Source organism: Chelonoidis abingdonii, chromosome 1, assembly GCF_003597395.2.
Source record: "Chelonoidis abingdonii isolate Lonesome George chromosome 1, CheloAbing_2.0, whole genome shotgun sequence".
Classification (NCBI taxonomy): Eukaryota; Metazoa; Chordata; order Testudines; family Testudinidae; genus Chelonoidis; species Chelonoidis abingdonii.
In genome coordinates, this window is record NC_133769.1 from 15,440,006 (window position 1) to 15,454,621 (window position 14,616).

The 14,616-nt window shown below is 43.2% G+C and overlaps 1 protein-coding gene across 3 annotated transcripts in view; it reads left to right on the plus strand.

Moving 5' to 3' along the window:
* The first annotated feature begins 63 nt into the window (after positions 1-63).
* CDC123 (cell division cycle 123) overlaps positions 64-14,616 on the plus strand; it is an 87,167-nt gene continuing 72,614 nt past the window's right edge. Inside the window, exons 1-4 of one of the 3 annotated variants that reach the window (XM_032798300.2) lie at positions 64-205; positions 1,006-1,077; positions 7,829-7,889; positions 9,302-9,334. In XM_032798300.2, coding sequence (XP_032654191.1) covers positions 111-205; positions 1,006-1,077; positions 7,829-7,889; positions 9,302-9,334 — 261 coding nt within the window. In that variant the 5' untranslated portion in view covers positions 64-110. Of the gene's footprint in view, positions 206-438; positions 626-1,005; positions 1,078-7,828; positions 7,890-9,301; positions 9,335-14,616 lie in introns of those variants that run through there. The other 2 variants (XM_075064237.1, XM_075064234.1) reach the window with 2 other exon arrangements.

Here is a 14,616-nt window from a genome sequence, read left to right on the forward strand (position 1 = left end):
CTGGCTAGCTCCCGCCGGTCCCCCTGCCGTGCATGAGGAGCGATTCCGGGCGCTCGCGTTGGGCTGGGCGGAGGGTTCCCGGGCCTGGAGCGGACTCGGAGCAGCGACGGATGAAGAAAGGAGCATCTGCACTGCGATGTCCCGCCCCCGTGAAGACCCTTTCATTCGTAAGGCGCGCCTTCCGAGGTCCCCTCACCATCCGCAGGTGGACGGAGCGGGCCGGGACTGGGAGGCATGGCCGTGGAGCTGGGCTGGCTTGGGGGGGGTGTAGGCTGGGGCTGGCTGGGCTTGGGGGGGTGTGGGGCGGGCTGAGGGCTGGGGGGCGTGGGGACAGGGGCTGGGCCGGAGGAGGGGACGTGGGGCAGGACATGGAAGAGCTGGGCTGAGGGTGAGAACATTCAGAAGCTGCTGTGGGGGCAGTTGGGATGGGGATGGGGAGGGCATGAGCACAAGGATGGCTATTCTGGCAGTGGCTGCTAGTGTCTAGTGTTTCAGAGGAAATGAACAGAACAGGGCAATGTATCCAATGATTCATCCCCTGTTCTCCAGTTCTAGCATCTGGCAGTTGGAGGTTTAGTAACACCTATTGAGAGACTGGTATGAGAGGAGTGCATGAAGGGCTGTGGTGAGAGTGTAAGGGAGAGCATTGAGGGCTGGGGAGGCAGGGCATGGAGCTTACACCTTTTCATGGTTGAGGAATACAAATACAAAATGAATTGCATAGCAAATGTTTCATTTAAAGAAACCCTTCCTGCACTTTTATTCTCCTCTTTGCCCCTCCCCCCCCATCTAAGGAAAAAGTGTTTTTGTGTGTTGGTTTGATTTTGGGGGGTGGGGGAGAGGAAGATCATAAGACTGGGATAGAACACAACAACTGTGTTCATGTCTGGGTGTTTCTGTGTGTGTTTCTTCCACAGAATTAAAGGGACATGGAACGTTATTGGGATTTTTTAGTTTCTTTAGCCTTAATTATTCTGATAAATTTTCTGCCTTTTGTTTGTTCAGTGCTATACTTCCACTGCCACAGAATGTGAAGGATTATTTGCTGGATGATGGAACTCTGGTAGTTTCAGGAAGGTAAAAATAATTATTTTTCAAATATTAAATTCTGTCTCCATATACTTAGTTCATCTGCATATATTTGATAATATAGTGTGGATGAAAATCAGTTATTTAAAAAACAAACAAACAAACCCAACCCTGTTTTTAATTTAAATTAGATTCTTTATTTAAATTAAATACAGGTTTATTTTTTAATAAATCTTTTTAAAATTAAATTTGAAAATGACCACCTATATGCAGGCCTAAACTTAATTTAAATTATTTTAACAGATTACATAATAAATAGTGCTTGTTTGCTGTCAAGTTTTAAAGAAAGTCAGACCACTGAACAATGGAAGTTACTGGTTAGGCACCTGAAACTAGAGTTTGAAGTGCTAAACCAACTTTTGACAACAATAGCCTCTTTTGCAAGTTTAGAGAGAAAATTTTCTTCATTTTAGTTTATTCAGCTAATATAGTTAAATGCCTAGTTGATTCAAAATTAAGAAACCAATTGGGAGTTGGAAGAAGCGGGGAAGCTTGTTTCCTCTTCTGATCTATAAATAAAAACTAGGATTGAGAGAATGACATCATCTAGTTCTAAAATCTTGAAGGACATGGTGACCAGATACAGTTAAATTAAACAGATCCTAATTCATTTTTTTTAATAAATCAGTTGATTTTAAATGAAAAACATCTTTTGATTATTTTTTTCTTGGATGTCCAGCACAAAAATGAAATGCTCTTTTGTGCATTCTGAATTAAATTTGAATGTCCTTCCAAAATAAGCTTGACTCAAATCACAAGTGAAAAATAAATCATTTAGTAAATAAAAAATGTATAATTTATCATTTTCTAATATAAAAATGTAAAAATTAAGAATAAGCAGCTACATATCTTAACTTACCTTTATTCATAAATAAATGTGCATAGATATTGTATCCTCTTGTTTGGCACAAAGAAGTAACACATTTGTGTAAAGGCAAGTTGCAAATGACATATTTTAATGGTTACCAACTAATGAGAATCAACCTTTCTTTAGGAAAATAACTTAAAAATTCAACTATAAAACACAATTAAAATCAATTATTTCAGTAAATGTTTTCTGGTTGCTAATTTAAAACATTAAAATCAGTGATTTCAGTTGCTTTAATTTAATTTTCATCCTGATAGGGATTAACAAAGGGTGCTATACCCTCCCCTGCAGAAGCTGGGAATGTTGCTTCTCTTTAGGCACAAGAATGAGTTTTCCACACAGCAGGTCAATGCTCTTCCAGCTAAGCCTTTAGGTTAACCCAATCATGTTGTATTCAAGGTAATGAAATCAGATAGCATGGCTGTATCTGGAAGGAGGAAAAGGCTTGCCATAGTTCCTCACTAAGGCTAGCTATAGTTTCTCAAAATAGCGAGAAGCACATGGAAGAGGGGAAATCAGGCCATGAATTTGTTCCCGCTCTGGCCCCCAGATTAAGTAGGAGATCTGGTAGGCCTAGGAGTTGTAGTAAGGAAATTTAGGCGTTGGCTACTCTTGCTAGTTACAGCACAATATAGCAGCCCAGGGCACCCTAGCTCACTCCCCATCCACATTGGCAAGGCACGTAGAACGCTCTGACTCCATGGCTACAGTGCTGCTTGTACTCCATGTAGGAGAGTGGAATAACGTTTGCTGTGCTGCAGCACCAGTGTGAATGAAGTGTTACGTTACTGCCAGGGCCGGCTCCAGGCACCAGCAGACCAAGCACATGCTTGGGGTGGCGCTCGGGTTTTGTTTTTTTTTTGGTTTGGCCAAGTGGCACTGGAGGGTTTTGTTTGTTTGTTTTTGTTTTTGTTTCAGCGGCATGGCGCTCGGAGGGGGCGGGGGGCTTGGGCGGCGCGACGCTCTGTTTTTTTGCTTGGTGCGGCAAAAAAGTTAGAGCTGACCCTGGTTACTGTGCTGTGATCAGCCTCCAAAAACATCCCGTAATCCCCTTAAGTCAAGTGGCCACTCTTGTCATTGTTGTGAAATCAGCTGCAGGAATGCAAAAATGTCATTTCAAAGCTCCGTTTCAGAGAAGCCCGCTGCTTATCAGCACCGAGAAAAAGCAAACCTTTACTGTTTGCTTTGAGTGAGTGAAAGAGAGGTGGGGGAGGAGAGGGGGGTCTGAACTTACAAGACAGCATGCTGACACATTCTCTGCACTCCAAAAACCCACTCTCTCTCCCCCCACATACACACAATGCACTCCCTATTACACTTCACCTCACCCCATCCCATTCAAAATTGAAAAGCATGTTGCAGTCACTTGCATGCTGGGATAGCTGCCCATAATGCACTGCTCCAAATGCCGCTGCAAGTGCTACAAATGTGGCCACACCAGTGTGCTTGAAGCTGTCAGTGTTGACAGACTGAAGTGCTTTCCCTGCTGCGCTCTCCGAGGGCTGGTTTAACTCACAGCGCTCTACATCTGCAAGTGTAGCCATGCCCTTAGTATGAGATAGGAGTCAACAAAAGAATAAGGCTACTTAGACTGTCTTATGATTAAGGTTGACTTTAAGCAGAACTAATAGTGCATATGGAGCAGACTAAATCTCCTGTGTCAATCCTGTGATGGTGATTACTTGATGGTGGAATAGGATGGAGCAGATATATTAAAGAAACAATGGGCAGAGGCATAGATTTGCTTCTTGATTTCCTGTTAGTTTCTCCCTGCTGCTTCTTTGTAAAGTGATTTATTTTATGCATAAAGCTTGGTAATACCCACATTCAGAAGTCAGTCCTTGTTCTATAATTTCCTAGTTAGTGCTTTGCCTTTGTTGCAGATCTAATGATTAAGAGATGTAGATCAGAAAGTTGTGGTACATTTCTAGAAAGTCATCCTACTGGGGGAATTCTGCACCATTGCAGATATGCAGAATTCATGTCTCCCGCATATTTTTTTTCCTCTGCGAAAAATACATTCCACCAGAGAGGCACTGCAGTTATGCCCACCAGGGGCTGCTGAGGCACCAGAACAGAAAACAGCTAACTCACCAGCAGTAGCAAACAGCAGCTGGCTGCATTGCTCACAATGGCCAGCCTGCAGAGCCAGGTTAGAAGGCATGGGATATTGGGGGGCACAAGAGCTGCTGGGGGATCACATAGACTGAGGTTCAGAAGGGCTAGTGGTGGAGGACAAACTGGGGCAGGGCTGAATGGGAATGGGGGTGTAGGGCCACATGGGAACTGAGAGCAGGGGAGTGCAGGGCCACACGAGGACAGGACAGAGGGTGGCTGAGTGGGGGTACAGGACACATGGGGAGCAGGGGCAAATGTGCCTGATTGAATGGGAGTGGCTAGGGGTCAGCCAAATTCTGCATGGAGAAGGCTCCCTAACAATCCCCCTCCTCCACCAAAAAAAAATACTGTTCCATATTTCTTTCACGCATACCCAACAACCCCACAGGTTCACTCCCAGGCTCCTTCCCAGAAATTGTTTCCCTCTTCTTCAGCTCTTCCATTACTCCTGACTCCCACAAGCCTTTGCACTCCTTAGGGGTGTGCCATCACCAAGGTGAAGGAAACTGTACTTTGAGACTTTCTCTTTGCCGACGATTGTGCTCTGAATGCTAGTACAGAGCCAAAAATGCAAGCCAGTATGTACAAGTTTTCATCTGCATGCAACAACTTCGGTCTCACCATTAACATCAAGAAGACTGAGGTCATGCACCAGCCAGCTCCCCACACTCCGTACTCAGAACAGTCCATCACTGTAAATGGACAGAGACTTCAGGCAGTGGACCACTTCACGTACTTGGGCAGTACGCTTTCCCGAGCAGTGTCAATCAATGATGTAGTAAACTACCGAATTGCTAAAGCCAGCTCTGCATTTGGCCGATTGCACTCTGATATCTGGGAACGTCGAGGGATCAGCCTACCAATGAAGCTGAAGGTCTACCGAGCAGCGGTGCTTCCAACTCTGCTGTACGCCTGCGAGCCGTGGACTGTCTATCGGAGTTATGCACAACGGCTCAATCACTTCCACATTTCCTGTCTGCGAAAGCTTCTAAAAATCAGATGGCAGGACAAAGTGCCCAATACTGAAGTCCTTACCAGAGCCAGTCTGCTGTCAGTTCACACGCTGCTGGTGGGAGCCCAGACCAGATGGGCCGGACATGTCGTGAGAATGTCAGACGAGCACATTCCTAAACAGCCCTTCTACAGAGAACTCACCCAGGGAAAGCGCTCCCATGGAGGACAAAAGAAGTGGTTCAAGGACANTGAGTTCAACAACAGTGGACTAGGGCCTTTATGTAGCACTATAAATACATAGTTCTTTTCCATTGATATAAGACACACATAGCTGAAGCCATTTAGCACATGCATATGTTAAACCCGCAGTGGACATCTTTAATTTATGTCACTGACAAAGTCCCTCAGGGAATCTACTCCATTGAAAAATCAGGTATAGTAGAACTTGTCATCACCAATCTACGATGGACAAAAATCCCCAGAATCTCCAGACAACAATACAAAGTGGAAAGCAATGATGAAGTTTGGAAGACAGGAATTGAAAGACTGGTCCAAGCACAGGGCCAGCATGAGAGAAGACACAAATCAACTGAAAATGAGAAGGAAGGGTAAGGCAAGGAGAGAATGATCTTGATTCTCCACTTCACCTGAGCTCTACTTGGATGTGATGCAGAAGAGGGACTGTTTGTTAGGGAGTAGCTTGCCACTCTCTGATCCTTGGCCACTGTCACAGTGTGGCTGGACCCTTTATGGCAAGGGGGTTAGCCTAGCCACCCCCCTAACCACTCCCATGACAGAAGACACCCTGAATGTGAGGCCTGGTAAGGGAGTTGGATCTAGGAAGGGGTGGAGTGGGGGCATGGCCTGGGGCAGAGCGGGGGTTGATCACCCCCGGGAAAATGAGGAAGCTGGCCCCTGTGATTGTAGTTTAAATGAATTATTACTCAAGAGTTCTGTATTAATAAGCCTAGTAAGGAATCTTTGTCAAAAAGTGTCCTCAATCTTTTTTGTTGTCTGTATTGTTATAGACATACTCGCTGACAGGTATTTTGAAATAAATTGCCAAAATAATTGTAATTGGTGTGATGATATTGTGTTATTTTGACAAATAAAATATGTAGAATTTTGCAGAATTTTAAAATGTGTGCAGAATTTCCCCAGGAGTAAAGTCACAGTGAGGGAGTGTGAATTAAAATATTTTAAAAAGATGGTGGGGTGTGTTTTGTTGTTTTTTTTCAAATTTGAAATGTTTTCTGAAGGATGTATGTAGGAAATTAGAGTTGTCATCAAACTTTTATGGCTAGGAAGGGCCTGCATCTACCCTCTGATCCTGCATCACTATGTAAATCAACTTAGCAGCTATTTTCAATTTATGGCCAAGTTTCTGAAAATCTAAGACTCAAGGTCTGATTATGCAGTTACTGGACATGAGCAGCATCTACTGTGTTCAGTGGAGGGGTTGTCATATACTGCTGCATAATTTGATTTTTAAGTGTCTTTAAACATACAATCCTGTATAAAGTACAGTCTTTCTGGAAGGTGAATTTTCTTAGCTAGAAACAAACACACGTATCTTAGGCATCATCTTCTCTCAATCATGATTAGTCTTGCTTTTAAACCTGGATGAATCAGCATCTGACTCTTAGATTTGCAGAGCTGAATTGTAGTTTGCTCCACAGGATCTTTGTCATTGACTTTTGATGAACAGCAGAAACTCTGTCTGCACTACAGGTGCTACAATGGCACAGCTACAATGTAGATACTTGCTACAGCAATGGAAGGGGTTTTTCTATCGCTGTAGTAAATCCACCCCCTTGAGAGGTGGTGACTAGGTTGACAGAAGAATTCTTCTGTTGACATAATGGTGTCTGTACCAGGGCTTAAATTGGCTTAACTACATCTCTCTGAGGGTGAAAAATCACACACCTGAGTCAACATAGTGTGAGAGACCCTAGTTTTAGGTATAGACCAGGCCTGAGCTGCTTGCAGTAGTTGTTCTCCAGTAAAGCTGTCTCATTAGCAGCATGGCAAACATCAAACCTGTCCTGCTTGCTACACTGACTTCCCGCAGAATATGGAGTCATAGGCATGGACTCTATCCTTTCCCTTGAGGTGCTCAGTGATATGGGCCAAGGAACCTAAGAAATCACCTGAAGCTCTAAGATGAAGATTGTGGTCAACCACTCCACTCACCAGGTACCAACAGTCCAGCTTGTTTGTAAGGGGACAGAACGTTCTCACGCAGTGGTCTGAGACTGTGGAATCAATTCCAATAATATCTAAGAACCATTAAAAACCTCAGCTTCTCCTCCATATGCAAGGCCTGTCTCTTTGACCTTGCCTACAAAAACACACAAGCAAAGTTAAAAGCTCCCAGTTTTCCCCGGGGAGAGGAGCAGCATCAATCCTGTGGTTTTCTAGTTACCTCATTTAATGCACTGCTGGGAGGCACTTACCATGTTGGTGGGTGTGGTATAAAAATCTGAATAAAACAGTCACAAAATATTCAATGAGATTGAATGGTTTCAGAAGTGAAAGTGATATGCTGACAAAAAAGCAGAATGATTTTGTGACTAGGGCTTGGGACTTGAGAGATCTGTCTTCTGTTCTTGGCTTTGCCACTGACTCACTGTAACTGCATCACAGTGTATTGTGAGACTTAATTCATCCTCTTATAAAAGCACTTTGAGATCTTTAGCTGGCAGTTATGGTGGAAGTCCAAAGTGTTCTGTCAAAATCAAACTCCATACTCAAGATTTCTAAGCGTATTTTCTCCCCCTTCTCTAACTTTTGTTTCAGGGATGATCCCCCAACATGTTCTCAGGAAGACAGTGATGATGATCGGGCAGAGGAAATACAGGTTGGTACAAAATGTAATAAAACTTGCGTGAAGTCTCTTACAAAGTAAATGTATTAATACTTACCATATCTGTAGAGATCTATAGGGAGGCATAGCACTTTACAGAATAATAAAAACATGGTCCCTGCTGTGAGCTTAAAATCTAGGTTAGATCAGGGATCGGCAACCTTTGGCACGCTGCCATGAGGGAAATCCACTGGTGGGCTGGGAGGGTTTGTTAGCCTGCAGCATCCGCAGGTTTGTCCAATTGCAGCACCCACTGGCTGCGGTTGGAGCTTTGATTGGCCAAACCTGCGCACACTGCAGGTAAATAAACCATCCCGGCCCACAAGTGGATTTCCCTCATGGGCCGCATGCCAAAGGTTGCTGATCCCTGGGTTAGATATATCTTGACTTCAGGGAGGGAGGGAGGAAAGTTTGCATAAAATATTGCTATGATATTTGTTTCTCACAAGGCACATATATTATTAGTTTCTTTATTCATTGGTTTTGTTAGGCTCAGAAAGAATCAAGTGGGTTTTACAGGGGGCATTTGAAGAAACAAAGAGAGGCTGTGTACCAAACAGGATCAAGGAGGACATTCCAGGCAAAGGAGGCACCCTGAGAAAAACAATGTAAGCTCTTAAAGAGAAAAAGAATTGAAGCGAAGTTAGCTAACCATTGGTCTAGAACTGAGAAGTGGTGGGAATTGGGACAAGATTTAGGCAGGGACAGAGCTGTGCCAAGCTTTACGCTGCACATCTCATGTTCTGGTTGTAATTTGGAAAGATGACTTCAAGACTTATTTCTACAGTTAAGGACGGTGATACTGATGCTGAACCCAAGGTTTTGTGCGGTGCATGGCTTTTCATAGCCCCATAATACGTGAACCATTCAGCCTCTCCCTTTTTCGTTTAGGCCATTATTTTTATTAGGTCTTGTTTACACAGTGAGTTAGCGTGTGGCAAGCCAGGGTATGGTTCTACAGCATGACAGCCTGCTGCACACTAACTTGCTGTGTGGATTCTGTTACACCACAGTGAAAGTTCCAGGGGGGTGGCTCAGAAACCCAGCATGCTCTGGGACTTTCACTGCACTGTAGCAGGGTCTACACATCAGGTTAGTGTGCAGCATACTGGTGCGCTGTAAATTCACATTCTGGCTTACTGCATGTTGACTCACTGTGTAGACAAGCTCTTATTTGCTATCTTCATTTATGTGAAGTGTTCTGTCTACAAAAAACATACCTCTCTATATGTTGGGTGCTGTACCCACTCTTGTCTTTATGATACAAGATCTCCAGGACAGAAACTGGAGTTGTCTGGCATGTTTTACCTATTGTGCAATCTTATGTAGGTTTATGGTGTTACATAAATAATATACTAGGACATCGAAGAAACCGTTATAAATTGTTCCATTCCTCTTTCATTTAGTGGTCGGATGATGAGAATACCACAACACTTACGGTAAGGATGCTTTATGTACCTAAAAACATGGGATTTTGTCCACATTATTCTTTCTGTAACCTGAGAATTAAGCTAATTTTCAGAAGGTTAAATTTACCCATTGTTACAATTAACATGTATCAGCCCATTCCAGATTTGTAGCAGGGTGGCTGTTTCTCATTATAGAACCTGGTGGAATCTCACTTTTTGTCCAAAACACACCAGTGACCGGAAACTTATTTAAATTGTAATATGGAAATCAAGTTGTTCTTGCTTCCTTTGTGGATAATCAAAAATAAAAATGGGCCAGTGTTTAAAGATCTGACTCTCACCAGGCTGTAGGAAATGAACTGAAGTTCAGCACTAAATATAGCCATCTTTCATTCTTGCCACTTCCAACATGTCTCCCCAATACATAATCAAACTTTAGACAGAAGAGATGAAGGCCCTGTAGCTTTCTGCTTTCAGAGCTCTCCGCAACTCCACTCTCCTACACCTTTGCCATTATTTCCTCCTATGTCCCTTTCCTACTATCTGCTCAAATTGTCATTTTTATCTTCTCCTGTCTTTGCATCCTTTTTGTGCAGCCTCCTGCTCTTAAAACAGGGTCCTGACTGCTGTGAACCAAGCCCCCTCCCTCTTCTCTTCCAAATCACTTCTGAAAAGTCCATTTATTCCACAAATATTAATGTACTTGCATCCCTTTTTGCTGACCATCTGTCCCATGCCCATCCATCTTATTAATGTGGTAGAACCAAAGTGTTTTAATCAGTTTTGTGGCTCCATTGTTTACTCCTGGGGGATTCCGCACCAAAAAATTAAAAATTCTGCATATTTTATTTGTGATTATGTTGTGTTATTTGACATCAGTTTCAATTATTTTGGTAACTTTTATTTCTAAATACCTGTCAGAAAGTATGTCTCTAACAATATAGACAACAAAAAAGATTCAGGAAATGTGTTTTGACAAATAGACTCCTTACTAGCGATATTAATACAGAACTTCGAGTAATAATTCATTTAAACTACAGTACAGAACCGTATTTTCCACATCTCTCAGAAGCACTGCAAAGGCTTGAGGAATCAGGGGTATCGGACGAGCTGAGGGAGAGGGAAGTAATTGCGGAGAAGGAGCCTGGGTATGACCTTGAAGGTTTGTTGGGTATGGGTGGAAAAAGTATGGAACAGGTTTTTCTGGGCATGGTGATGGGGAGGGATTATTAGGGAGCATCCCTTAGGCAGATCCTGGCTGATCCCTAGCCCCTCCCATTCAGTCAGGCACATCTGCTCCTGTCCCATGTGACCCTGCACTCCCGGGTGTCCCTCCACCCCCACTCAGACACCCTCTCCCCCATCCCCATGTGTCTGTGCACTCTCTTCCCCTGTGTCTGTGCACCCCTGTCCCCATGTGTCTCTGTGCCCCCACTCAGCCAGCCCCATTCCCCCTGTAGTTCTGCAACCCCTGCCCCTCTGTCCATGTGTCCCAGCCACCCCCCTCAGCCAGTCTCCTCCCCTCATATACATGTGTACCTGCAGCCCCTGTCCCCATGTGTCTGTGCCCCCACACAGCCACTTCCTCCTATAGCTCTGCACCCTCTCTGCCCATGTGCCCCGCACCCCCTGTCCCCATGTCTCTGTGCCCCCACAGAGCCTTCCCTCTGTAGCTCTGCACCCCCTCCATCCATGTGGCTCTGCATCTACCTCCCCCCGTGGCCCTGCACCTGCACTCCCATTCAGCCCCTGCCCCAGTCTGTCCTCTCCCTCTAGCTCTTATGAGTCCCTGTCTAACCCCCCCAGCAGCCCCACGCTATCTGACTTCCCATATCTCCTGTCTTCTGACCTGGTTCAACAGGCACTGTGAAGAACGCAGACTCTTTCTCTTCCCTATCATAGCTGGCGCTTGCCAGGAGCAGCTGTTGTAGTCTAGTGTCATAGTGCCCTCTGGTGGGCAGCAACTTTTCAACAGAAGCTATTTTCTGTAAAATAATAATAATCATAATAAATAAAAATATGCATGGCACATGAAACGTGTGCATGCATTGCCGCAGAATTCCCCACAAGAATAATTGTATTAAGCACTGTACGTGTCCTGGTCCCTGCTCTAAATAGCTGATATGTTCGCTTAGAGTTTACAGCTTTGCATTTTGAATCTATAGAGACGTACACGTGTTTAACTTTACACTTGTGAGTAGTGTCTGTTGATTTCAGTGGAGCTATTTACACACCTATGTCTTTTTCAGATTGGTGCCTTAGATTGTAAATTGTTCAGACCAGGGATTTTGTGTGTGGTTCGTTGCATTTTACCTTTGTAAAGTGTCATGTTTTGTTTACAGTGCTGTGCAATAATGTCTGACTGTTGAATCAGATCTCATAATTACAGTCAAAGAAAGTACATTCAAAAAATTCTGTATCCAACAAAGGGGTGTAAATTGGTGTAACTCCACTGACTGCAGTGAAACTACGCCAGTTTAGACCAACTAAGCATCATGTCCAGGCTATGGATTGGAGTTCATCACTTTAGTTGTTCTATTTCGGTTACAGTTACAAGAGACCCTATCAGAGTAAGTTAGAGGATTAATATTTGTAGAAAAGCTTATATTATATAAAGGTCAAGAGGTATATGTGTTCCGATTTTTGAGAAATGGTAAGCTTTCCTAGGCTGGAAATATGAGGAAGCAGGGTTAATGGTTTGTATGTTGCTTTTTCTGTTTCAGTATTAAGATGTTTTGATTGCATAACTATGATTCTTTATGCTACTTAAAGTAAAACTGATTAATTTTTATACATTTATTAAGATCTGAGTTATATGATCTTACAGCTTAGTGAGTAAAATCCTGGCCCAGCTGAAGTCAATAGCAATTCTCCATTGAACTCAGCGGGACCAGGATTTTAACTCTGATGTGTATACTTTTGTTTTTCCTCTCTGCCCCTCATTATGTTTTAGGAGATTTATTTGTCTTGATCAAATCACTGATTTTTATATGCTCTTATGCCCTTTTAAAATATGTCTTTCTGATGTAATTACTAGGGCTGTCAATTAATCACAGGTAACTCGCATGATTAACTCAAAAAAATTAATCGCGCTTAAGAAAATTAATCACGATTAATCACAGTTTTAATCGCACTGTTAAACAATAGAATACCAACTGAAATTTGTTAAATATTTTGGATATTTTTCTACATTTTCATATATATTGTATTCTGTGTTGTAATTGAAATCAAAGTGTATATATTTTTATTACAAATATTTGCACTGTAAAAAGAATAAACAAAAGAAATAATAACAAGGAGTCTGGTGGCACCTTAAAGACTAACATATTTATTTGGGCATAAGCTTTCATGAGTGAAAAACCCCACTTCTTCAGGTGCATGGAGTAAAAATTACAGATACAGGTATAAATATACTGGCACATGAAAAGAAGGGAGTTCACTTACAAGTGGGGAACCAGTGTTGACAAGGCCAATTCAATCAGGGTAGATGTGGTCCACTCCCGATAATTGATGAGGAGGTGTCAATACCAAGAAAGGGAAAATTGCTTTTATAGTGAGCCAGCCACTCCCAGTCCCTATTCAATCCCAAATTAATGGTGTAAAATTTGCAAATGAATTTTAGTTCTGCAGTTTCTCTTTGAAGTCTGTTTTTGAAGTTTTGTTGTTGTTGAAGAGTGGCTATTTTAAAATCTGTTTTTGAATGTCCAGGGAGACTGAAGTGTTCTCCTACTGGCATTTGTATGTTACCATTCCTGATGTCTGATTTGTGTCCATTTATTCTTTTATGTAGAGACTGTCTGGTTTGCCCAATGTACATGGCAGAGGGGCATTGCTGGCACATGATGGCATATATTGCATTAGCAGATGTGCAAGTGAATGAGCCCTTGATGGTGTGGCTGATGTGGTTGGGTCCTCTGATGGTGTTGCTAGAGTAGATATGGGGACAGAGTAGGCAACGGGGTTTGTTACAGGGATTGGTTCCTGGGTTAGTGATTCTGTGGTATGTAGTTGCTGGTGAGTATTTGCTTCAGGTTGGGGGGCTGTCTGTAAGTGAGGACTGGCTTGCCTCCCAAGGTGTATGAGAGTGAGGGATCATTTTCCAGGATAGGTGGTAGATCGTTGATGATGTGCTGAAGAGGTTTTAACTGGGGAATATTTGTGATGGCCAGTAGTGTTTTGTTGTTTTCCTTGTTGGGCCTGTCCTGTAGTAGGTGACTTCTGGGTCTTGCTCTGTCAATCTGTTTCCTCACTTCTCCAGGTGGGTATTGTAGTTTTAAAAATGCTTGATAAAGATCTTGTAGGTGTCTGTCTCTGTCTGAGGGATTGGAGCAAATGTGGTTGTATCTTAGGATTTGGCTGTAGACAATGGACTGTGTGATGTGTCTTGGATGGAAGCTGGAGGTATGTATGTAAGTATAGCAGTCAGTAGGTTTCCAGTGTAGGGTGGTGTTTATGTGACCATCACTTATTTTCACTGTAGTGTCCAGGAAGTGGATCTCTTGTGTGAACTGGTCCAAGCTGAGGTTCATGGTGGGGTGGAAATTGTTGAAATCCAGGTGGAATTCTTCAAGGGCCGCCTTCCCGTGGGTCCGTATGATGAAGATGTCATCAGTGTAGCGCAAGTAGAGGAGGGGCACTAGGGAACGAGAACTGAGGAAGTATTGTTCCAGGTCAACCATAAAAATGTTGGCATACTGTGGGGCCATGCGGGTACTCATAGCAGTGCTGCTGACTTGAAGGTATAAGTTGTCCCCAAATCTGAAATGGTTGTGGGTGAGGATAAAGTCACAGAGCTCAGCACCGGGTGTGCAGTGGCCTCATCAGGGATACAGTTCCTGAGAGCTTGTAGTCCATCCTCATGTGGAATATTGGTGTAAAGAGCTTTTACATCCATGGTGGCCAGAATGGTGTTTTCAGGAAGATCATCAATGCATTGTAGTTTCCACGGGAAGTCAGTGGTGTCTCAAAGATAGCAAGGAGTGCCCATAGCGTAGGGTCTGAAGAGAGAGAGTCCAAATAGCCGATAGCTATTCTCTTCATGTGCCAGTATATTTATGCTTGTATCTGTAATTTTCATTCCATGCATCTGAAGAAGTGGGTTTTTTTTACCTATGAAAGCTTATGCCCAAATAAATCTGTTAGTCTTTAAGGTGCCACCGGACTCCTTGTTGTTTTTGTGGATACAGACTAACATGGCTACCCCTCTGATAAAAGAAATAATACTTTGCAATTCACCTCATACAAGTACTGTAGTGCAATCTCTTTGTCGTGAAAGTGCAACTTACAAATGTAGATTTTTTTGTTTGTTACAT